The sequence below is a fragment of the Copadichromis virginalis genome, linkage group LG22 (assembly GCF_057382275.1).
Source record: "Copadichromis virginalis isolate Kocher_CV1m ecotype Utaka linkage group LG22, C_Virginalis_male_GT1.1, whole genome shotgun sequence".
NCBI lineage: Eukaryota > Metazoa > Chordata > Actinopteri > Cichliformes > Cichlidae > Copadichromis > Copadichromis virginalis.
The window spans coordinates 28,893,869-28,920,750 of record NC_140638.1 but is presented as its reverse complement, the minus strand read 5'-3'; the positions used below and the strand labels follow the sequence as shown (position 1 = coordinate 28,920,750).

Genomic DNA, 26,882 nt, shown 5'->3' with positions numbered 1-26,882 from the left:
AATCTATGTAATGCATGTTGGAACATCGACTATGACACTGACGGCTGAATTCATCAGATGAGTGTTTGGAAAATTATTCATTCAGCTCGCCAAGAGATACATTATATATCATATTATAAGATGTGCCAGCAGTTCAAGCTCACGTTCTCGCCTGCTTGATTGTATGGGTTTCATTTCAGTTAAATTTTTCACTTAAAAAATTAAAACCTGCTCATTGCAGATGGTTGACCTTTTTTCTTGAACACATCTCCAAACAGCATTCAAAGCCATAGATTACAAAATGAATGGCTTATTTATAAAGAAACAAAAATGAATCCAAGCAAGGTTTGGATAACGGATTAGCAGATTGTGCAGTGAAAAGAATAGCTGGGTTCCTGAGATCATACCAAATCAGATACAAATTTGTGTAATGTGAAGATTCGGGGTCTGCAGGATGCGAAACAGTTGCAAGCTTTCCAGACTTTACCTGAGCAGGGGCTGATGTAAGGCAACCAGTGAAGCGTGGATGGAGACAGAAATGACTGACAGGTGGAAATAGTCGAACATGACAGGGACGTGGTGGTGGAGGCCTCTTCGCGGGTGGAAATGGAGGCTGAGGGTCCGACTACTGATCAAGGGGACAGTCGCTATATCAGCCAACCTGAGGGAGTAAAAACAAAACCCAACTCTTTAAGTGAAAATCGTCCTTTTTTGCCACCGTCCATAATGTTTGCAGCTGTTCCATTAGAATGGCTCATGTAGCAAAGGACAGAATAACTAAACAACATCATTGATGGAAGTACTCAGATGTTTTAATTCGATAATGCTACACTGTTCTCCGTTGGTATATTAAATTAATCAGGAAACACTAATGAAAATATTTACAGTTAAAGTTTTTAATATGACGAATCATAACTGTTATTTATGTTATGAGTAGACTGTTAAAACTAAGCAGAATTTCAATGCCTGCTTTTTTCAGCACTGAAAATGAGAATTAAATAATACATAAAAAATTAAAATCTGATAATCTTTGTATCTGTGCCACAGAGTGCAGATTAACTAAAGAAGTGGTTTTATTGCTGACAGTAAAAGTGTGACCCTGTAGCGCCTAAAACTTCACATTAAAAGGAGCATCTCTTTGTTAAGTGAGTGGGAAATATCAGGGCAACTGCCTTTAGCAAGTACCAGTTTTAAATAACTGGGAAAGCTGCTCACTCATAATCCAATATCAACAATGATGATACAATCTAAATATTTCTTCTTCTTCCTTTTGTCCCAAGCAAACATACAAACCCCTGCAGTCATGGATCGTATGCCGTATATTTGTGATCAGGTGCTTAAAGTGACGTCTAGCAGCCAAATGGGAAAGTCGCTCACTTCACATCTCAAATACACACCAAACACATATTTTCAAAGTGGTTCAGAAACTTACTGCTGCTCATTGTCAGTGAAATGAAGATCCAGCTTCAACTGAAAATCCACCTCACTCAAGGCCTCCTCCACCTGCAAATGGGAACGATAAGGATTGTTGATGCATAAATATTGAAAGACCTTGGGCACAAAATAATCATAATCATAATCTTTGTATCACAGAACAAACCAAAAAAACTCATGTAGACAGGTCAAGTTCAGCTACCTCAACTGGTCCCTGTCTGCCAAGGTGACCACGCCCCTAACTACAGTGTCCAGATGTACACAAATCTGTCCGTCCACACAGTTATTATGGTGGGGAAACTTTCCATAGAAGCCAGATCCCTTTTTACCAGGTTTCTAAACATGCTTTTTTATGGTGTAAAATAAAAATGAACGTGGGTTAACTCGCTTTGGACATGGCATCAAGTGGCCCATGAGTCTGTGAGAGTTTTGGTCTCTGTACCTTTGCATTAGTGTATTTTAATCGGTGTTGGATTATACTTATTTACTTCCACCTGTTTATTTGCTAACCAAATGTAGCATTGATATCACATAGAATTGTAACTGCACCTTGCTAATCAAGCTAGTTAGCAATAGCTGATAACCAGAGATGGGCAGTAACGCGTTACCGTAATCCGATTACTTTTTTCAAGCAATGAGTAAAGTAAGGCACTACTATTGAAAAAAAAACCTAATTAGATTACTGTCACTTTCCTGTAAGCACACTGCGTTACTGTGTTAGTAGACCATGATTTTGTTTGTGAGAGTGTCTCATGACAATTACGTAAAAGCGTGCGACGTCCGTGGCAGCAACAGACGTGTGTAGATCAATAATGGATAATATGGAGAGCGGGAGAGAGTACGACTGTGCAGCGTTTAAAGTATGGACGTACTGACGTTACTTTGAGCTTGATTCCGTAAAAAGTGACAAAAACATTAGCATCTGCTGTACACTCAGCGTGGGAAGAAAACTTCTTTCTACAGCAAAAAATTTAACTTCAAATCTGAGCAAGCACCTAGCACGCTGCCACGGGAGTGTGAAATTCACAGAGATCCTCCCACTGACATGACCGCTGCAGCACGGGGCAAACCTCCAGGTGACCATAGATATAAGAGCGACAGGACTTAGTGCCGCTAAAACATTATTTTATGTTATATGCTGGAATATGCAAAAAAATAGGTTTAATTATTAAACAAAGTTCAAGTCAAAGACTGTTTCATATAATTACATTTTTGCTTAATGCAATGTGCATAAAGCTAAAAGATTAAAACTAATAAAACAAGTTTTTCACTTGATTCAATTTTATATGATGGGTTATGCAGAAAAAATAGAATTGGGCTGAAAGGTCTATTGCTTTAGTATGTATTTGGGTTGTGTATCATGTAACTAAGTAATAAAGTAACTATTTACTTCTGAAAATAAATATCAGTAAAGTAATGGGATTACTTTCTTGGAGAAGTAATCAGCAACTAATTACTTTTTTTAAGTAACTTGACCAACACTGCTGATAACACCCAACAGCTTCCATCCTGACACAATGGCGAATGCAAAACTGAGACTTCAGAACGGAAGTGCAACAAATCAGTGCAAGAGGCCGTTGGGTGTTTCACACAGAAGACTAGACTAGTGTTCATATCCAGATTTAAGCAGCACAGGTAGGCTGGTAAAAGTCAACGTATGTAGATTCTGATATTTCACAAAAACATATTTTTTTTATAAATGCCATTTCTAGATGACAGGGTTCATTTAACATGTTCAAAAATCTCCCAGAGGTGGATGTGACAGCTGTAGCCTCAGCTTTCACATTATCTTTGCACTCATCAAACCATCCGGCAGCCACCTGTGCTCTGTGGAGAAGGATCTGACTCTCATTTATTTACTGTCACTCACGTGAATGGAGAAATTCGGAATTAATGAAGGGGAACGGCCATCACACGGTACCAACAAGAACATGATGGATTTGCTGCTATTTGGCACAGAAGCTAATGTAACCAACCTTGTTTGCAATTCTGATTTAGCCACTTTAGTGTTCTTTTTGATTAACTGTTTATGTTCTCTGTATTCCGGCATTTATGTCTTTCATGTGGGCTGAAAAAATCAATTACTTTCATGTTCAAAGTGCGGTAGAAAATAAAGGCATAAATCTGAACAACAAAGTGAAAAAAGAAAAAGAAAACGATATTAGGAAACTACAAAGCCGGGGCCGAAAATGGATGCAACAGACTCTTCTGAGGATTGGTGTGCAGCGCTGTTAAATTTTAATAGAAGTAGTTCCACTTTTGTAGCGCTTACAGTAAACGTATAAATCCATCTGATATTGATGGTGTGATTGATTAAGAATACATCGGGTGTGCACAGGGGAAATGAGAGGCTATTTTCGTCTGCGCTATCTGTAGCTGTGAACAGCAGATAACCTCCGGAAGGTTAATGAGCGGGGAGCCTTCGGGAGAGCTTACAGATGAAATCTGATATGCCTTTAAGCTCTTCTGTCTCCACACCTCCACAGCAACACCTACGTTTAATGAAAATTTCTAAAATTAGTTGTCATGTGAGACAGAAAATCCACATTCTGGCAGAAGCAGGAATCCTTCCACAGTAAACTAGGCGTATACACCACATGTTAGGGAGCAGCTGAGCGACGGTTTAGAGTACTGTCAGCGTGTGAGCTACGGCTATCAAATGCATGATTAGCTTCAAATGAGGCCATCTTAACACTCCCACGTCCCAGCATCAAGCCCGTGTCACCGCTGTCACTGCTGATCAATTTGAGCTCCGGTGGCTCCCACAGGCAAAAACGGGCAGAGTGGATTCTCAGGGTCACGCCCACAGTAAAACAGAACATCAATAACTGTCAGGTAGGTTTACACACCTGATCAGCTGAACTAAATATGGCCGGTCTGGGTGCACAGGCACAGTCTTTCAGTTACATAACATTAATTTCATGGAACGCGTCTACGAGCTCAGTGACCCTCACACTGGTTGAGTGGTTATTATGATTAGCACAGAATTCCTTTGAAAAAGGCAATTAACCTTTTCCACTGAATAGCTTTTGTTATCTTTCAGGGAACCAAACTCCTGTCAATCATTTCATCACATTTAAAAACCGCTAATGCCTCCGTTAACAAAAAAAACTATAGTGTGCCCACAGACCCTTAAAGAAAGTATTGGAGACAAGTTCTAGGCCTGAAAATGAAAGCCAGCTGTCAAAAAGTTGAAAAGTTCCACTTCAGACCTACTCCAAAATAAAATCAGTGCCCATTTAAAAAAATCTTTTACTTACCACTAACTCTTTCTGGAACAGTTCATGCATGTAGCTAACCAATTAGCAGCCATTTAATAGTTAATTTAATATGACCAATGCAATCGCAAAAACAGTTGCTGTGTCTGAGGTCAACTTAGCTTTCAATAAGCTTTATTACATTTTCTGGGTTCATAAACATTTAAGAGGAAGTTCTGAACTGGATTTCCTTTAACGTCTATCCAAGTATCCGGGCTACACTGGTAGCCTCAGAAAATTAGCTAACGGCACCAAAGGGCGAGCCATCAGACTGACCAGTAGTTTCAAAGATTAGAGCTACATTAACTTATAAGCTTTGTTTATTTAAATGCATTTTTATCCCTGTTATAGCCATCACATGAAATGTTTACCAAGAACATCAGTGCAAACTTCTAAGAATATGGCAGCTGTAACTGTGATCAGTCTGCAAAAATCACAAATCTGTTGCTGTCTTCATACACAACTACTTCCATTTCAGCCACAGTTCATAGATCTGAAGTAGAAATTCAGAAATTCCTCTGCTGCATGACGACACTTTAATTTCAATTTGCTATAGCTGCCCGGCAATCTTGCTTTTCAACAGGAATCTATAATCAGAATGCAAACAGTTTATATAAGTTGAGTCGAGTCCCTACCTACGTGTCACTGACAAGACTGAGTCCGATTGAAAGCAACATATCGGCAATCCGTCTGCTTTATTTGCAAACCTTCGCCTTCATCTGGATGAGCGGGACCGCAGTTAGTCTGAGTCGGACTGCAACTGTTTGGAGATAGGTTGCCTCCTGCCAGGTGGCCTGTGCAATCGTCAGGTGAGGGTGTTGCGCACTGACAATTACTTACAATTGGTTCCCAACAGCAAAACAATTTAATGCAACCACTGGGCGCCCATCGATTGTTCCTAATCGCAAGGAGGTTGCTGCCCTATTTTCATTCTACAGTCAATGATGCTTTAGACATCTTAAGCTCTGTTAGACAAACCTTACAAGTCAATGTTTCCAGAAAGTACATCTTTGCAAATTGAGCTGTCTTTGGCCAAAGAAATAGAACGGCTCCAACACCCCTGCTTTAAATCTATACTGCTATAGACAGATAGACTATATATTTTGCAGGTGTTCAGACTGCAAAATATATAGCACTGTAGTTTTTTATCTTTTATTCCCTGTTGTGTAAAATATCTGCTGTGATTAAGTGGAACGAATGTGTGTGTTCTGAACAAGGAGTATTGTTTGTGTCAGATGATAAAAACAACAAGTGCAGAAGGGAACAGAGAATGATGAAATCCATTAATTACGGGCCATTTAATATGCTGTAAAGCTACAAGTTGCTATGGAATAAATAAAAAAGCGAGCAAATGGCAATCAATCCACCCCCCCCCCCCCCCCCCCCTTTCAAACTGGATATTTGTCTGTGTGTGTGCAGAAAATGTCACCGGCATGACTCACCCGTTCTCCGTCCAATAGCAGGTGGACTTTGAAGATCATACAGTCATTCACCGCAATCTCCTCGTTTCTGTACAGGATCTGAAATATCCGGCTGAACACGGTGCCGTCGTAAACCCCCGCAGAGCTGAAGCTGCACTCTCCTAATGTGGGACGCAAAAGCACAGCACAGTGACAGCAAGTGCAATTAGTATCCACATATGATAAGACATAGATCCGATAGACTAAAACAAGCATTAAACACCAATGTTTAACTGATAACAGGAGCTTTCTCAGAGCTCTCTGTCATGACTACAAACAAACAAAACATCACTTTATCTTTGCACAGCATCAACAGGTTTGTGAGGACATTTGCACATATTTACAGGCACTCAGAGGCAAGCATCTACGTTTAGCTCTAGAACCAAGTGATAAAATCTGTAAATGAGTTTTGGGCCAAGAACGCTGAAAAAAAAGAAATCAAGCAGCAAAATGGAAACATAAAAAACTGCAGTTCTTCATGTGACCACTTAGGCTGGTTCAGAAAGCAGGTCAGCGCACACTGTTAACAAAAAAAAAATCTATGAGTAGGTTCCCTCTAAACCTGTATTCACACTGGCTGCGGATGCTAGAGAAAAAACCTTCCTGCAGTTGTATTGATCAGTTCAATTCAGAAGTTCTTCCACAAATAGCAAAGTAGTTGCTGCAAGATGGCAATTTAATTGCAAAATCCCACATGTACCTGGCAACGCTCTGTTATATCAGAATACATATTGTAGAATAGAACCAGAGTCACAGGTGAGAGCAGACTGACTCGGGTTGACTACAACATTGGGTGATCTGTCAGCTTTTATTTGCAGCTACCTCGAAACACCTGAAAAATTGTGATGCAAACAGGAAACAGAGAATGTTCAGTGTCAGTGTAAAAGCTGTTGGTTTCAGCAGTAAGGAACAACATTTACTTTGAAAGGTGAACATTCCCCATTTCATTAATCCATGGACAAATGGCACATGTTTCCCATGCAAACTATGGGCAATCGTGGCAGTCTGTTAGCAACCAAAGCAATCACAGTGAGGCCGTTGGTGCAGCAGTCAATTTCGCCCAGGGCCAGCCAACAACCTCCAGAAACTACTCTGGAGTTTTTCTTAGCAAAGTTACCGCTTGTCTCTAGGCTTGTTTAACTAAAGCAAGGCAAAGCGAACAGCTGTGGGCTGTTTTTCATATTTAGGTCTATCGATGTTGCTCACATCAAGTTCAACTGATAAACTTTAAAGTCCTTTAAACTTCTTGGTGTGGGAATGCAGAGCCAGTAGTACCTTTAAATTCACATATGTTTTCAAGCACAAGGGAAAACTAATAAATTGGATTTTATGTGCAAAACTTAGGTCACACATTTGCCCCCAAAACTCACACGATCTCAGAGGCAGCCCATTGTTTCAACTGCCATCATCGTCCACGTCGCAGCACTTTGGTGTGCGACGCGGTGGCTGTTTACTGTGTGCTACTAGCGCATTTTTCCCTGGCAGCACTGCAGAGCTGCTGTCCAGCTGTGAGCCGTGAGAGGTCTTTGAAATCCCCTGCTGAGGTTGTGCTCTTTTCTGTCTCGGTCTTACTCTCCCTCTCTCTGCAGGCCTCCTCCCGATAATGCTGTCACTACTTGCAGCATCAAGCAGCCCCAGCCAGGGTGACGGATGTGTGGAAGCACGAGTGCTGTCAAAGGCTTGGTGGATGTGTGGCACAGACAGCGTAATCCCTCTGGGGATGTACTTTCTGGGGTAGGAGTTGTTGCGCGGTGTTAGCACGGTCTCCTTACAGTTGCATGAATGTGACTTTGATGTTCTTGTTTTTATTTTGTTTTTGTGTAGGTTTCAAGCTCCTGTTTCAAGACACATAAGCAGATTAGAAACTCGACACCGTGTGCTGTCATTAACATAAATTATCCTCTGTGTCTATTTGACCTGTGAAGGACTCATCGTTTCCCTCGGGACCCTCCGTGCTTCACAAACGCTGGATTTCTCCCTTCATGTGGCCAGAATCACTAAATCAACAAACTGCACCTGCTGCAGTGGCTACTCTCACACGCTCACAGATATTATACTTCCCTTTCAATGCCTGTTTGTTCTACAGACTTGATTAAATGTTACAATACGTGTCGAGGGACTTTCAGTGATAAGGCCTTGATAAGAACGCAGCTTAACTGAAATAACAGCTTTGACACATCTAGCAGTGCTGTGCACACTTGAGGTGGAAAAAACACTAAACCACCCGTAAAATGCAATATAACAATATTATGAACCCTTCTTTCATAAGATTGAAGATCAGTTAAGATGGAAACTGATAATCGGTGTAACACTGTATTGTTTATAGTTTGTTTATACAGAACTGGCACTAAATTGGCTGTAAGCTATTTGTCATGGCAGTCACATGAGGCTGTAGAAGAAAAGACCTTTAAATATAGTATATAAAAAATTTTAAAAGTTGCATTTTCTTACACATTCGGTAGAACACACTCACACACCATATATTATATATATAATATACATTATATATATATATATACATACATATAATTTAAGACTTACAATATAAATATATTAAACTGTAATTTTGCTGGTATCTAACGCTAATTGATAAAAAATAGTAATATCATAATCTACTATAATAACACTTCTGATTACTTATTTTAAATGTAAATATTGTCTATGTCTATATGTTAGCCCTGCGACAGACTGGCGACCCTATGACAGCTGGGATAGGCTCCAGCGCCCGCCCCCACGACCCTGAAAAGGATAGGCTGTAGTGAATGGATGGATGCCTATTCTTAAGGAAATATTAAGCATCATCAATCCCAAGGTATTTTTTTTACTCAGGCCGACAACATCTCAAAATGAAAGTGTTCTTATTTGAAAGTAAAATGATAATATTTTTGATTGAATCAATATCGATGAGAGGGTGGCACATGTTAACTGAAGGAGCCTTTAAAACTCACACAGGCAGTTCAAAACATGTCAACAGGAAGGCTCAAGCTGACCCACATGTTCATTGACAGAATCTGGTAGCTGTAAGCAGCAGTGTTGACCACTGTTCCACCGTGCCATAAACATCTTGGTTTCTTACTCCCAGTTTTGACCAGTTTCTTTGTCTTTTTTCTGGACTAGTCGTCCAGAAATTTGTAAGAAGCTAAACCTACCTGACACAAAATTACCTAGCATCATCAAACTAACTACATATTCACATGCCATCAGAAATCACTCGGTTCTGACACTCTTCTGGTGTACTGTGCTTCTCACAGGTACTGGACTGTTAACACATCCTGCACATTAAAACCTGCTGAAACGCCCTTCAGCTTTAGCCACAGTGCTTCTGTGCTGGAAATAATCAGCTTACAGCCTCTGCTCTGCATCTGCTGTGTGTGTGTGTGTGTGTGTGTGTGTGTGTGTGTGTGTGTGTGTGTGTGTGTGTGTGTGTGTGTGTGTTTGTGTGTGTGTGTGTGTGTGTGTGTGTGTTCGTGTTCTGCCTATCAGTAAAGCACACAGAACTCGCCACACAGATTTGCTCCTCATGATATTAATAAGAAAGGGCATCTTAGCCGGTGCACCGTAAACAACACTCCAGTTCTCCCAGTTAACATTCTGACTTGAAAATCCTAATCTTACTGCGCATGAATCACAGTCATTAAATCCTTCAGCTGAGTGTGTGGCACGATCCTTCACAAGTAATTCATTTTTTTTCTGAAGGGCACAGACAATTGAAATGTCAAGCACACGCTTTCAAAGAGGACACAGTAAGGGAATTGTATGATGAATGTAATTGTTCTATCTGTGGCCAGAATGGCAGCTTTATGTTTATGATTCAGTCTGTGAGGTATGCAGGCTCAGTGCATGACCTTGTGGAAAGAGCTGCAGAGGAGAGGGGAGGGCCGCAGCCTTCCAATTACAATATGCATGCAAGATCTTCACTGTAATATACGTAGCTGCAGTGTTTCTTGCTGTCTACATATGCTAATGGCTGGTGAAACATTGCAGTGTAGTCAGCAGCTTAGATATTAGTGCATCAAAAATGCACTATACCAATCTATATCAAGTGCTAATCAAATGTATTTGATTATTTGATCATCAGAAAGTGTCACGCCAACTATTAAAGCAAAGGTTTTGGCCGTTTGCTGCTCTGTAGCGTTCAGGTGAGCATTAACACAATGGAAAAATTGTTCACGGAGCAGATGACCCAGCAAATACACCCCAAGATCAGACCATAAAATTCTCAGAGAAACTGCAAAAAACCTAAGAGCTGCAATCCAGACTCCACAGAGCTCAGTTAGTGTCAGACGTTAAAGCTCATGATAGTACAAATATATAAAATATTGCTTATATAAAAGAATATTGCCCAGAGAAAGTCTCTTCTCTCTAAAAAACAAAACAGGACTGAATGGCTTAGGTTTTGCAAAGCTGCATTAAACACAGTATATCAACAAAACAGCCCATGCCAGCTGTCAAGCATGATGGTGGAGGGATAATTATTTTAACTTGTTTTGCAGCCACGGGATCTGGAAACCTTGAGTCAACCATGAACTCACAAACATGAGCATATATCAAAGTATTCTAGAGTCAACGAGACGCCATCTGTCTGACAACTAAAGCTTGGCCCGAATTAGGTTATGAAACAAGATAATGAAACCAAACACAAATGTGAAAGTCTAGACATCAGCCTGACTGAAATGCTATGGCGCGACCTTAGACTAGCTTAGACTAGACTAGCTTAGCATGCTGGAGTTTTCCTTACTGTATATGAAGAAGTATTTTATAAAAAACGCAATTTGTGAATTTGAGGAAAGTTACATGTTTAAAACAAATCATGAGCTCAAGCATCTACAGTCACCTGTAGTTTGGGATAATGTGTGGGCCTACAGTTGTGTAAACAGGTAGCATTCTGTCAAGACACAAACTGTCAATACTTAAGCAGCTTTTAGGTGAAAATACTGAATAGTAAGCACCATTAGGCACCTCTAAAAATGAGTTACATTATTAAATATATTTGTGTCAGCTAATCTGAGCTAAAGTAACAAAACTGAAGCCTCCCCTGTCTGGAAAATGATCTACCTCTTTCTTTACAACATGTAAAAAAGCTGATCCTCCAGGATTCAGCAGCCCTAAAAATAGACAAACCGCTATTCTTCATTTCTATTCAACTTGACATTATAGTGGCTACTTGGAACCAGCAGTAATGAGGGAGCAAGAAATTCTTCTTAATCAAAAACCCCGTGCCTCCTGTCACTGTGTTTTAGGTGAAAACACTCACACATCATCTTTACAATCACGCACGCATGGACGGTTTGGTGTTGCTGGTGGTGCTGTCCTCTATAGCAGTGAGAACACTGACAACAGCTACATGCCTGAGACTAATATCCTGCTCCAAAAGACCAAAATGCCCTCACAATCTAAAACATCCTAGTGAAAACAGTAGGCTGCACTGTCACAAGTACAGCTGGTGTACACACACACGCACACATACACACACTGCTCCAGTCATGATAGGCTAAAAATAGCCAATATTGAGAATCAGGATTGGCAGTGAAACAGCTTTCTGCAACGCCACAGATCCACATTTTGACAGTTAGGTAGGTTTGGAAGCCTTCAGTCACAACCTATGAATACAAATATGGACGCAACAGAAGAAGAATATTTCATGATCTTTGAGGAACCTGAAAGTAATTGTATATTTGTATAGGAATGAAGCATTCAATGTTCACAAAACTTTCACTACAGTGTATTTTTTGGTGATTGTTTACACTTTTTTTTCTAATTAAGTAGGAAACAAATGTATTTTAGAAATTTAAAGAGCTTTTTCAATACATGGACATTCTCCATAAGATGAGTTTTTCTATTATGCAGCACAGTGCAGCTTTAAGCCGGCTTTGCCCTTTTCAGCCAAGACTAAAGACTTTCCCTCAATAACTGGAAATCCAATAAAATTTTATTAAACGTTTAAGAGTTATTGTTTGAAATGTTTCAAAGCTATTTTAGATGCCAGATATTCTGCAGGATGAATCACTCAGTTTTTAAATCCTAAATCACATCGGTAAGACAGGGCCATAAAATTCCCAGACAGCGCTCTCACTCTCTACAGATCCTGGATAGCTGGCACAGTGGTGGGACTACTTACTGTTTACTGTAACCTTTTGTAAATTTCTGTCTTTTATCCACAATAGCAGTGAGAAATTACAGTGCATTTGGAGACAAATCTGAGTACTCAGCAGTCAAATTGTTGGTTGTTTTATTTTCCTATTGTCATTATTATTATTATTATTATTATTATTATTATTATTAGTATTAGTATTATTACTATTATTAAAATTATCATCTGTCATCTGTTGACAGCTCTACGTTAAGAAAACAGTCACATCTTTAATTGATACTTTTTTAAATATAGACATCAAAATTTTATATTCAATTTTTTAATATGGTGCCAATTTAAGGTGGTTTAAATTCTTAGGTAAAGATAGAGGACCACATGTTGAGACAGTCCCTAATGGTAGGGAGAAAAACTGCTTTTAATAGGAAGAGACATCAGGCAGGCTCAGGGGTCTTCAGCTGACTAGAGAGTAAGGGGCAAAAGAAGAGAAAAAGGAGGGCATGCAAGGGGAGTCAAAGTACGTGAGTGACAGTAGTCGATGCATCATACGAAGCCTACAGCAGCTTAATGGTTCAGGATTTCCAGAACCAGCCTCAACAGTAAGCTTTAAACAGGAAAATTGGAGACCTAATCATAAAAGTAGAGAAGGCGTCTGTCTTCTGAACCCAAACTGGGAGCTAGCTTCACAGGGACCTCCCATTCTACTTTTGGAAACTTGAATTATATGCTAGAAGAATACATTTAAGCTCAATTCTGGATTTAACAGGAGCAAATAAAGAGGTATGTGAGAAATATTAGCTTTCCTTCTAGTCCCTTCTATCATTCATGCTGCAGCATTTGGGGTCACTTAGAGGCTTTTCAGAGTGCTTTGAGGACGAAGAATTTGAATGTTCCAGCTTAGAAGTTTAGAACAACTGCATCAATTATTCTTTCAGGATCACTCATAGACAGATGTGCAGATGAATGAAGACTAGTTTAAAGATTTGATTAACCTCTTATATCCCTGCAAGGTTCAAATCTTGTCCTTTGTATCCAATTTATACATGTCTGATTTGAAAATCTTAGAAGAATTGTGAAACCAAGAAACATCTAAGTGACTTGATTTGAAGGGTGACATCTACTTTTTCTTACATTTCTCTGCATGTTACTGAAATGTAATCTAATGCTACATGTTTCACTAGTCACCACTGGGCAGGGCTCGCAAAATCTCTAGCCCGGGGCTAGCGATATCTCGGGTCGGGCGACCGAAATCTATCTCAGCCCCGCCCATCGGGCTATATGATTGCCCGGCGGGCGGGGCTGAGATAGATTTTTATGACTTATTTTGTGTGCGAGGAAAACTCTTTGTTTACCGGGACAAATTAGAATCTATCAGACAGATGCTGAAGTAAAGTGTTTTTTACAAATTGACTCAAATCTGAGACCATTACTGAGATCATTAGTAACCTTCACTAGTGCTGTTTTTTGCTATGATGCGTTCTAAACCTTCACTTAAACTCTTTGTTTATTTGAAGAGTTTCAATTGATCAGCTTAAAAGACTCTGGTACTACAATACTACAGGTGTTCACAGCCAGGCCACGTAGAAATGACTGCAGTGTACAGAATCTTATTTAGCTAATATTTTTCATGAAATATTAACTATATTCAATATTCAATCTTTTTCAAAAAACAAAGTGTGTTAACTCAAAAGTTTATTTGGTCTAATTTTATCATGTCTGGTAATTTATTAATGCAGGTAAATTTGGAGTCTGTGTGCTGTTTCTCAATGCAATTTACCTTTAACTGTTAGAAAGTCATTCAAACAAGTTTAAAAAGATCCAAAACTGTATGAAAAGATCGATCAGAAATGACCACAAAACAGCCAAACATGGTTGTAAAAATATTCAAAAAGAGAACAATGGTGAAGCAACACAGAACAACCTTTGTAGTCACAAACGACACACAGAGAACAACACTATATATGAAAGCACAACGACTAAAGGGTGATGCCAACTAACTGCTGAGAGACACTAAATGGCCAGAAAGGGACAATGAAGGAATTAAAATGTGACGGAAATTGACCATGAAAAAGCACCAGTAAAATGGCCAAACATGAGGCAAAAAAACAATAACCATGGTCTAGTACCCAGTGTCAAACTAAAGTATTCAGACATGTGCTCCACCATCTATTTAACAAAACTACACAAACAGATTACTGAACACAACACAGCGAATTAAGAGTTCCTCCACACACCAGAACGAGTGGTAAAGTTGATGTGTGTGTTTCTCAGAGTGTGAGGAAGTAAACATCGTCTGTCTTACCTGCATTGTCTTGTGTTGTTGCTATGACCCTGTGGGGCACTCGAGGTGAGACCTTCAGCCCTGCTCGTATCTGGTAGAACCTGAGGTGGTGGATAAAAACAGAACAGTCACGCTTAACGAAGCAGCACTGCTTAACTTCACCCTCTGCAGTCTGTGAGTAGGTGAAAGGTATCAACACAACTTTAGGTTTTAACAATTTTTTGTATGTTTATTTTAAATTACTTTCGATTTACTGTCTCTGTTTGTACTCTTTGTATGTTTATTGGTTTTATTTTTATTTTTTATCTTTATCCATTTCCTTAGTATTATTTATCCAGTGCTTTAGATCCACTTTATTGGTATTACAGTTGAATTGTTTCTCAGGGTTTGTTTCTTTTGATTCAAGAGTTTCTCTGTCTCAGTCATAGTATAGGTATATATATACTATGTATAGGTATATATAGTATATATATACCTATACCATTCTCATCCTTCTTGATCTTAGTGCAGCGTTTGATACCATTTCTCACAATATTCTCCTGAACCGGTTAGCTTCCATTGGTATTAGTCATACCCCACTTACCTGGTTTACCTCCTATCGCTCAGACCGCACTCAGTTTATCCAACTTAAATCCCATTCTTCAGCTCTCTATCCTGTTTCTGCTGGTGTGCCCCAGGGTTCAGTATTAGGGCCTCTTTTATTCATTATTTATATGCTTCCTCTTGGTTATATATTCCGAAAATATAATATAAATTTTCACTGTTATGCCGATGACACCCAGCTCTACCTTTCTTCTAAACCCAATTCATCCCTCCCACCTACCTCCCTCTCAGACTGTCTTATTGAGATTAGATCCTGGTTCTCCTCCAATTTCCTCAAACTTAACAGTAATAAAACTGAAGTTTTACTTGTTGGTACACCATCTATCTTAACCAAATCCCACAGCTTTTCCATTAACGTTGAAAATTCTCCCACCCTTCCCTCCCCTCAGGTTAAGAGTTTGGGTGTCATACTTGATAATACTCTTTCATTCCAGTCTCACATTAATTACATAACACGGTCTGCTTACTTCCATTTACGTAATATTCACCGACTCCGTCCCTTCCTTACTCCCCATGCTGCTGCCATCCTTGTCCATAGTCTTATTACATCCCGTATTGATTACTGTAATTCCCTCCTATTTGGTCTCCCTAAAAGGTCCCTTCATAAACTCCAACTTCTTCAAAATTCTGCAGCTCGGGTCATAACTTGCACTCCGTTAAGTGCTCATATTACCCCAGTTCTTCAGCAGCTTCACTGGTTGCCCATAGAAGCCAGGATAAATTTTAAAATCTTACTTCTTGCATACAAGTGTATCCATAAATCTGCTCCTTCATATTTGTGTGACCTGCTCCATATCACCACTGTTTCCCGCACTCTCAGATCATCATCTGCTATTCATCTTACTGTTCCGTCCTCACACCTTATCACTATGGGGAACAGAGCTTTCAGTCGCTCTGCTCCTCGGCTCTGGAACTCTCTTCCTCCTGCACTAAGAAATATTGACTCCCTCTCCGTATTTAAGACACAGCTCAAAACACATCTGTTTAAACTGGCTTATTCGCTTTAATGCTGATTTTATCTGTTGTCACGCTCTGTTTTGTAATTTTAACTTATTTTATGTATTTTATGACTATTGTTCCTTTTATTAATTGTGTTTTTTGTAAGGTGACCTTGGGTTTCTGAAAGGCGCCCTCAAATAAAATGTATTATTATTATTATTATTATAGGTATATATATAGTATATACCTATACTTATAACTTTATAGGTATATATTCTGTGCCCTTAGTTTCCTTTTAGTTTCTAGCTTTGATAACAGTTTCTCCATAAGACCCTTGGCTTTCTCTCCTGTGTCAAGTCCTGTCTCTGTGTGAGGTGTTTCCCTGTTTAGTTATTTCCTGTTTTATTGTTTCAGACATGCATTCCTTGTACTTTGTCTGTATTTTTGTCTCGTTGGTGCTCTTTGACCTTAATAAAGGTTTTAGTTTTTTATATCCTTAGTATTGGCTTTCAATTCCCATTCCCACAAAATATTTTCTTGACAGAAATGTTCTTAAGCCCATCTTTCATTTAACTTTGCAGTTGTTTGTAAAACTATTCTTCAACTAAAGCCACTTAAATTCAAAAGATGTTAAATATCATATTTTCTAGCCTCTTCCTAACCATCCATACAAACTCCACACAGAAAGGCCCTGGACACTTGGTGGAATCAAACTCAGGCCCTTCTTCTATGAGGCAACAGTGCTAAACACCACGCCATCATGCTGCCCACGCTAATATCTGGCTAATTAACATTCAGTTTGCATGTTAGTATAGTGGAAGTGACAAGAAAATGGTACTTAAAAATTGCATAAAATTGTCTGTTCATTTTACTGTGTTCACCAGGCCCACTTGTTTTGTAGTTAAACACTTGGAGCAGACGTTGCTAGGACAATTAACGATTAAAACAATTAAATACATGGTTTGGAGGTAATGTATGTGTTAGCCAAACCATTTCTGGAACATAACTGTGCATTGTACCATGTATTTATATTAATGTGATAAACTCATTTAAGATATTTGCCACTTATAGTTTGACTTGCTGAAATTTCAGCAACTGAAAAATGCAGTTACAGATCTTTGTAACTACATTTTTTTTATTAACAAGAAGATCCAGGGAAACTGATTTAAGGTATGTGCAGTTTTGGCATTGTGAAATTCACCTGGAGCCTAATACAGAAAGCTTTGGCTAATTTGGCTAACTTTGCAGCTCTTGTTTAAACCAACGTATTGCAGTAATCCTGTTTATTGAAACTGATTAGAGTCTTTGTTTTCAGATTCTAACATGCTTTCCATTAACTTAATGAGAAAATAACATTAAAGCTACACAAAGTCGCCCATCGATTGCACAAATATTCTTATACTATTAAAGAATTATTGACAGAGGGTTATTAATTAGGTAAAAGTATTGGAAAATATCTCAAATAGGGTTCATTTGAAATGATAAACAGTCTTTTTGTGTTAAAAATGTATCATTTACATTGAATCATTGTGACCCAAAGCAGATTTGGGTAAAACCTTCACATCATTAGCAAGCTGAGACCAAAGCATGGCTGTGAACTTGATTATGTCATCAGTGTGTTAATGACAGCGCTCGATAGAGAAGATGTCACAATAAAGAAAATCAAAAAGGTGTTTTTTTGGAAAGAAAATAGGTCAATTTAGTGATCACTTCTTACTCATGTGCTATGGCAGAGATGTATAAATAGCAGTGTTCCATGAATAGTTTTCAACAAGCTGAATTGTTTTTATTAAAAGGCTAAATTGCAGAAAGGACAGAATACTGAATAAGAAAATGCACCTGTGTTTTTAAAACGTACTTTTCCTATTACAGTATAAAATGTAAATGCTGCTTATCGCCATTTTATCCTTTGCAAATCAAATGCAGGTTTAATCAGTATTCCTAATGCAATCAGTGGTCAGCTGTGTGGCCCACTAGTCTAGCACAGGGATTAGTATTGACTTAAGAAAGCACATTTCAGTGTGGGAAGATGTGTAGATGTTGGTAACTAAACTATTCTCTGTCCATAGGGCTTTATCTTTACACTGGGGTCAGATTTTGTTTCGTGCTCACAACGGATCTCTTCTGATATCACAGAGCAACGTGGCATCGAGTAAAAACAAACATATTAGTGCACTCAACTGAAGGGATTATCGTGATAAAGCTTTAGCCCATCACATTTGGAGAGGGAAAATCATTTTGATAAAGCTGGTGTTTCACTGAGCCAAATGACATGTTTTAATCTGCAGACAGAGCAGGCTACACAGGGCCCTTTTTTAGTCTGGGAATATCATAAAAACTGCAACAAGAAAGAAGAACTACCTCTATCATTAACAAAACCTTTTAAACTCCCTATTTGTAAAGCACTGGATGTAACATCTGTCTTTTTCATTAATAATACTACATTATATAATAATAGGAAGACGACTTTGCATTACAGGCAGTCTGCTGGGGGCCTCACTGCTTCATTTTCATTTGCCTCTCTTGAACACTGTTCCAAACAGCACTGTCAGTGCTCTGCATGTGACATTTTGCAACACTTTACTGCAAACATTTCTTCTTAGGCCTGTGCATCGGCTAGCAATAGCAGAATTAGCAGCTACAACACTCTAGCTAGTTAGCGCCAGTTTTGATATAGCTTTTGGACTTTAGCCACATCAAAAGCTTTAGATTGTGCTAACAAATTGAACTAATGTTTGAACTCATTTTAATTAGTTGCGTACACAAGCTCTGTGTCAAAAAATAGCATTGTTATTGTTCTATGATGAAACAAACAGAGATTTTGATATTAGCTAACAATGGTTGCATTTAACCAGCAGAGTATTTAACTAGCAGCAGAAATAGAAATAGAAATTTTCCAGTAAATTAAATGATTCAGGATATGTGCACTTTTTAAATACTATTAAATATATATAAGAAAAATTCTTACCCCCTTTGAAAGAGATCCACATTGTGAAACTTGTGCAACTCTAGAGAAAACTCCACTGTTCCCTGTACTTCAGACATGATATGATCCCACTCATCACCTGTCAAAAAAGAAAACAACCAATCAATATGATGTATAAGACCAATGAGCCAAAATAACACCAAATCCACACTGAGAGGTAAGACAAATGATGACATTTCTAAAACTAGCTCCCATGGAAGTGATACTGCATGACTCATTCAGTCCACTGCAGTGTGGATAGCAGACAAAGATAGAGACCCTGGTCTGAATATAGTTCTCATTACCAGTGGTCAGGTTAATGTTGCACATATGACAACCACCCCTGTGATTGAATTATGTCACAGTAAAAAATGAATGCGTGCAGCTGTATGTTCTCTGTCTTCTATCTACCTTAAAAAGAAAAGCTGTGAGCCAGGTTCTATTGTAGAAAACATCAGTTTATTGGCAGCAGTAGCATTGTCACATTACCTTTATAGTACATTTGAATAATAATAACTTTTATAACACAGATGTTTTTCATTTTTAAACATCACTTTTGTATGCCCAATATTTTAAAACACAAAGAAGAAGAGTCTCCTTATTGTGTTTGACATAACAATAACATTTAATACTTATAGTTTAACGTAGTGTATCGCTGTGGTGCCCATTTATTCAAAAGAAAGGGTGATTATCTATCACAGTTTTGTTTACTGTAGCACAATTTTTTTGAATCCATCCTTTGGATACACAACACAGAAACCCATTATCTTTCTCCAGAAGCCTTACTATTATACAGTTATATAAACTAATATTGAATTTCCATTGTCTCTTGACTTAGGTATCTATTGGGATCTCTTATTGGTAGGATCTAATAGGTATGCTTCAAGTCATTGAGTCCTGCTTAAATAAATCACAATTATAAACCCATGTGTCCAAAATAACTTCTGATCAGTACTGTACATACTAGACTTGCTGACTCTCCGTTCATTCATACCATATTAAAAGTACTACCTGTCACTTGTAATTAAAGCTCAGAACATGAACCATCCAATTTACTACAAACATTAGATACCAACCTCGTAGTACACAGGCTATAAAGTGCTATGAGAGCTGAAACACGGCAAGTTTGAGCTGCCATCAATCGAAAGGTGCTCAAACACTGACTGTGTTTACAGTCAAGCATATTAAGAAACCCATAATTAAACGCTTTGAAATATAACACCACCATGTGTGTGGTATTGGGTGAGTCTTCCTGTAAGCACTGTAAAAACTATAAAAGCAATATTACTATAAAGTAAGACGTACACAGTGACGTTTCATTTCATCAGAGCTCAGACACTCAGAGCGTATATCATTTGAATTTGCAATAAGGAAAATGGGGGAAAAAAATACAACTGTCCCTGTCTTAGTATTCAGTGTATTTATATCGATATAGCGTGAGGTTAGCACTGTTGCCTCACAGCAAGAAGGTGATGGGTGTGTTTGCAGTTAGGCTAATTGGTGATTCAGTATGGCCCATAGGTGTGAATGGTTGAGTTAGTTTAAAAAAGGGGCCTTTGGGGCACATTTTTTTAAAGCTTCAAGACACTTGTTTTAAAACGAATGCACTTTAAAATACTTACACGATGTGCTAATAGCTAAACTACAGGTATATCAACTGTTTTTTCTATTTTTATCTAATTTGTTTTAAATTGAGGATTATGTAAAAGGAGTCCTTGACTACACACATAGTATTTCATTAACAGCTAAACTATATGCATGAGTCAGACAAAAGCACAGACGGTATAAGAGCGTCCAGGCCAAGCTAACTTGGAGGTGCCAAGCTAGCTTAGCCGGGAGCAATCTTCCTCTAAGCAAAAAGACTTCTGGTGGTATAGAAGGCTACATGAAATCACCCGCCTTCAGGTCACTTTAGGTGTCACCTTAATAAACATTTCCCTGAAAATGATGGTCATTCTACGAGTAAGGAAGAAAGATTATCTGGAATATCCTCATTGGGGAAAAGTTAGTAAGCCGTTATCCAATGAGCATCTAATGGTGAGTTTCTGAGTCAGTTATTGTACCATTTGCATAAATGTGTCTGGGCTGGGACAAAAAGGCTTCTTTTATTTCAGAATTGTTTCAAGATTCTTTTAAGAAGATGTTACAGCTTTTAAAAAAGAAAGAAATGTTAGAGAAAAAAGTCTGACTTGTCCCTTCATCTGAGCAGAGAAATTAATTCCCAGTGTCCTCTCTTAACACTTTATTTGACCAAATAGGGTGAATCTAAGGTGTCCTGACAGTTGGCAGAAAAACGCTCTCTTCTAATGCTGATAAGATGGATTAGAAGATTCCTGCCAACAGTGGAGAAAGAAAGTAAAATCCAGTGCCCACATTAAAGCTGAAGACCATAAAAGCAAATGAGTACAGTCCTGAGACACACAGTATCCTTCACTAATGTAGTACATCAGCTGCCCACTGCCGCAAATGGCCTAAGGAGACAAGTAACGACAGAGACGCTTTCTCTTTGTGCTGACTCGGCATGCTGCTTGTAAGAACAGTTATAGGTCATTTGATGGGAGACGGTGAGATGCTGAAATATGTTTCTTTTTGCGCTGCTTAAGATATAGCTAAAGCTGCTTTGTCGCTTCCTTAATTCACTGAACTGTTGTGCAGGCCACCGTTATACTTATCTGTTATCGGCTGTCTCCAACATACATAATAAGAAGGAGCAGCTCACTTCTCCGACAATGTGTTAGGTAGGCAGTAAGTCGAATGAACACTGTGTACTTGATAAAATGGAAGCTCACAGGCCGGGGACTTACTGTAATATGTTTTTATTTCCCAGTGAAACAATCAGCAGCCTACAGTACATGACAAGAGCACCCAGACGCATGCACTGATTATCAGCCTGTGTTGAAAATTCATCAATACGTTAATCAAATCAGCGAGGCACACACCAAAGCACCCACGCTGACAGCTCCAGAGGCATACAGCTGTCAGTCATCTAAGAGAGACACACTGTGTTTCTTTTCATGACGATGACAACAATGATCTTGGTTGATGAAACGCCCCACCAGCTAAACTGCAGCATCGGACCTTTTAAAGCATAGGTGTCAAACTCTGGCCCGCGGGCCAAATTTGGCGAAGCCATACCAAATTACTATTAGAGCTGGCCTACTGGTATTATACAGGTAATATATATATTGTTTAGTATTAAGCTTTGCTTGTTCCATATTCAGTTTTTCAGCAAAACTTGTTTGAGTCCATAACAAAAGATTCATTCTTATATCTGGAGGAAGATTTTTCAATAAATATTAATGTTAGCCCGCGACTTTGTTCCAGTTTTGAATTTTGGCCCACTGTGTATTTGAGTTTGACACCCCTGTTTTAAAGCATTCTCTGTACCTTTACGTCAGCATTAATAAATTAGTGAATAAGTTGAATGTAGATGCCTGTGGGACTGAACTTGAAATGCTGGCATTTAAGGATGAGAGAAAATTCCAATGCAGTTCAGTATTATTAATATAGCGCCAAATCCCAACAACAGTCACCTTAAGGCGCTTTATATTGTAAGGTAAAGGCCCGAAAATAGTACAACAACAGAGTTTTATTTTATTAACTGCTCGATTTGCATAACTCTTTGCAGAAAATAGAACTCACAGCTTTCTTTTTTCTTCCATTTGTTCAATTTCCTCAATTTTTTTATAAACCCATTGCACACGATGCTGCTATAAGCCCAATTTTTAGATAATACATGTTTGGGAATCGGTGTGCTGGTGCACAAATACTAAACAGGTTTTTTTGTCTGTTTGTTTTGTAGATTCGACAAAAGAAATTGAACAGATGTTGAGTTTTTGCAACATGCTGTGACAAAGTGACAAAGTGCCTAAAGGTACAATTTACATTTGGTTCTTTGCTAAGAGGTGTGTTATGTGTAGACACAACCCTGGCTTACCCTTTGAGTTAGGAGGCCTCTTTTATGCCTGAATGATTAACAGGTCAATGTCAACTAACATAACAAGTAAAAAACACATTCCTGCATTCATACAATGTCCTTAATACACTGTTGAATTAACTGTGTTCGAGCACAGCTCCCAGACATCTCTACATAACCTGTAGCCAAACTACACTTGGAATTTTCTGCTTGTGCAATTTTGTGAATTATCTCTTTCTTACTAGAAGCAAATCATTAAACACTAATCGTTGCAAAACACCCATCTGCTGTCTTATTATTATTTAATGCAGGCCACAAACACACCACACACTCTGGCATTCTTGGAGGTCTAGAGTTTGCAACTTGGCTAATTCTACCACCTTAAGGAAAACCTAAAAACTCTTTGTTGTCCTTAAGCTGCCCTCTTTCCTTTGCTGCAGCTCCTGTTGGCGTCAGCTCAGCTGGGACCACCGATGACATCTCCAGTGTCAATTTGAGAACGGATGAAAAAGCAACACGTTCACAGTGTCTGCGTGTGAAATAAGCACATTTTTGCAGGCTTAGCAGGCATAAATGTCACTGTAAGACAGAGAGCCATTGTTTGCCATGAGCTGCTGTATGTGCACATAGCTCAAAGAACCGGAAATTAATCTCAGACATTATTCCACTGATTAACATCCACATCCCTCTCCAGCACACAACAACAAAAAGCTGTCACCAAATATGTGACAAAGGGCCGTTAGGTTACAGCACCTTCTTATAAGCAAGTATCAAATCACAGTTGCTGTAGCAAATCCATCATTTTCACCATCTCTAATTTCGAGAGAAAGCTATCTGCAAATTGGTTATCTGGAGTGGCACTTCACAGAAATCCACTGAGCCAGCCCAGCAATCATGTGATGGCATAATCTAGCATTTGCTAAAACCCCTCCATGATGCTGTATTATGCTCTCTGTTGTTAAATTACAATATTACGCCAAATCCCTGCAAAAAAAAAAAAGGATAAAAACGAAAGAGAACAAGAGAGAGGAGTGGGCCGAGTTAAGGAGTTAAATGAATCAGAATATGACTTTGAGAGGATGTGACTGGCATCGCTGCAATCGCCAAATTAGATTCTCTGAAGATCAAAAGGCTTTTCTGCTGGCGTTTGGAGGGCTGCATGCAATCCGTAAACAGACGTACTATTTGTATTCACAACTCTGAAGCACTGTTCACTTGTATGGAAACCGAGTGCTGGTCACGTTGTCCAAAGAAAAAACTAGCTAAAAGTGTGAAGATGGGCATTAAAATGGAATGCTCGGTGTTGGATTAACTGGTTTCAAAGTACTCTAACCTCGGCGTTATGTTCTATAATGACATTTTGAGATCAGTCAGCTACACCAGTCCCTGAATTTGTCACATTAGTACATGAGCAGCATTATTAAATGAAGACTATTTGCCCTTATGTCATCAGTTATGTCTGTTTTAGCATTTTTGCACACGAGTTTCAGTCTCTGCTGTGTTTGTGTTACACTATTTGAGCCTACAGGGGGACAGCTTTGACAAAAATCCTTTGTTATCAAAAGAAATCCAGTGCTGCACCAAACACAGTTGCCAGTTATCAAAATTAAACCACACTGTAGTATGTGGCTTGCTTAAAGACAATTATCAATGCTTTTATTTTGAAAGCTACATGTATTTTCCCCATTGCTTCTTCAGCTTATCACTGTAGAGTGGGCTTAAATGTTTTGTTTCCTCAGTGGTGACCACATATATGCAATAGGTCAGACAGAGACCCTCAGCTGCCATACAGAGGAAACGCATATGGACTATGAATTTAACCCGTTAGCCTCCGTGTTTTAAGCAAATCCGTCAGCCTTGCAGCTCTGGCGCCGAGCAGCAGTGTACTACAGAAAGCAGCTTTCTCTGTTGTAATGTATGACAGCTGAGCTTCCCTCTATCCTCTCGTGTTCCGAAGACAACAAACCAGCCAGCAAAAGGCAGAGGAGGAAGGTGTCACATGAGGAATGAAACAGCCTCACCTTAGCGCTGATGTGGAGCGATATCCGCAGAGGGTTTCTGGTCCAAGCCTCTACTGGAGTGAATTGCTGTTTGCGGACGGATGCGCGGATGTAAATGTTTATATCATCGCTTCTCCTGCTGCTGCTGCTGTTGCCATGGTTATTCATCCAGACCCTGTGTGTTCTGCAGTCCCCTCTCGCTCCCCGTCTCTCTCTCTCTCTCTCTCCCTCCCCTGAAGGGGATTTCAGTTTGGGAAAAGTATCGCTGAGTGGCCGTGTCTTTGTGCACAACGCTGACCGCATATACTGACTGTGGATAGTTTCACAAGGTGAATATTAATAGTCAGCAGCACCCAGTCAGCGTAGTGCTGCTGGTGTCCGTCCGGCAGGGCGGGCTGACGTCAGAGCCGGCCCCCTAAAAGCTGTAGTGAACCGTGCACTCGGAAATTACCATGATAAGGAACAAAAGGGTGACTGTTATGCAAACAAAGTGTTATTGCAATAATAAGCAGGCGGACGTCACGTGATTTGGACACACTATTGGGCTTAGTGGAAGGAAAAATAATAATGACTAAAAATGAAATGCGTGATTGCTTAGAGAAAAGAGCTGTTTGATAGGTGACCATAGGTTTCTTTGGGAAGCGGTTTGATTATAACCCATAATTATCCTCTATGATGCACATACAAATTAGCATTTCTTAAAATGAGTTTGCTATATGGGAACAAAGTTTGAATAGAATTGAGATTGGGGTGGATGGAAGTTTATTTTATCCATCATATCTTTAACAACATGTGTATTACCATAATAATGTTAACAAATCAACATTCCTATTCAAACAGAGGCAAGAAATTCTTTATTTATATGTTTTATTATGTGAGCCATTATCATACATTATATAACAGTGTGGTGTTTGGAATTGGATGTGAAAAGCAAAGGATGGATCTGACTGACAAGTCATTAGCCAATAAGCATATCCTGGATAATAATTTACAAAGTCATAAAAAAATTACATTTTTAAATTTAAATTATAAAAATAAAAATATATAAAATGGATCCAGGTCATATGAGCTTGTACATGAACGGATCTGTATCTGATCTGGGCCGAATGAACTGGGAAATGACTGCATCCAAATGGTTTCCAGTCCTGATCTGTTCCATATTCATTTTGTTGTGCAACTACAAACTACAAACTTTTGTTGTTGACTTCAGGAGACACAGCACCGACTTGGCCCCCCTCTACATCAACGGGGAGTGTGTGGAGAGGGTCCACACTTTCCGTTTCCTTGGTGTACTCATCTCTGCTGACATCTCCTGGACAGGAAACATCTCAGCGGTCATCAAGAAGGCCCAACAGCGGCTGCACTTCCTGAGAGTCCTCAGGAAGTACAAGCTGAACTCCAACCTGCTGCTGACCTTCTACCGCTCGTCCATTGAGAGCCTGCTAACCTACTGCATCACGGTATGGTACGGCAGCTGCACCAAAGCAGATAGAGTGAGGCTTCAGAGTGTGGTCGAGACAGCACAAAAGATCATCGGCTGCCCTCTCCCCTCCCTGATGGACATTTATTCCTCCCGCTGCCTCACCAGAGCAGCAAACATTATCAAGGACAGCTCCCACCCTGGTTTCAACATGTTCAGCCTGCTTCCCTCAGGGAAGCGCTACAGGTGCATCAACACAAAACCCCACAGACTCAAAAACAGTTTCTTCCCCAAAGCGATAACCACCCTGAACTCACACATGCACAGATAACACAGCCCCCCACTTCCCACTTCCTCTATGGACCACCACTGTGCAATACCAATTCTATGTGCAATAACTCAACTGTATATACATAACACTATTTATTACATATTACTTACATCTTGTATATTGTACATTTTATATATATATATATGTTTTTCCCTATGTTAATACTGTCCATATGTACATAGCGCTGCAGAACTGTACCCCCCCCCCCC

The 26,882-nt window shown here is 39.2% G+C and overlaps 1 protein-coding gene across 1 annotated transcript in view; it reads right to left on the bottom strand.

The window, feature by feature from the left end:
* The window catches only part of fam135b (family with sequence similarity 135 member B), a 54,628-nt gene extending 29,347 nt beyond the window's left edge, over positions 1-25,281 (bottom strand). The window contains exons 1-6 of the mRNA XM_085445429.1: positions 24,944-25,281; positions 19,010-19,106; positions 14,521-14,600; positions 6,113-6,252; positions 1,412-1,482; positions 467-640 (exon numbers count right to left, since the gene is read on the bottom strand). Coding sequence (XP_085301555.1) covers positions 467-640; positions 1,412-1,482; positions 6,113-6,252; positions 14,521-14,600; positions 19,010-19,086 — 542 coding nt within the window. The 5' untranslated portion in view covers positions 19,087-19,106; positions 24,944-25,281. The remainder of the gene's footprint in view (positions 1-466; positions 641-1,411; positions 1,483-6,112; positions 6,253-14,520; positions 14,601-19,009; positions 19,107-24,943) is intronic.
* Positions 25,282-26,882: the final 1,601 nt, after the last annotated feature.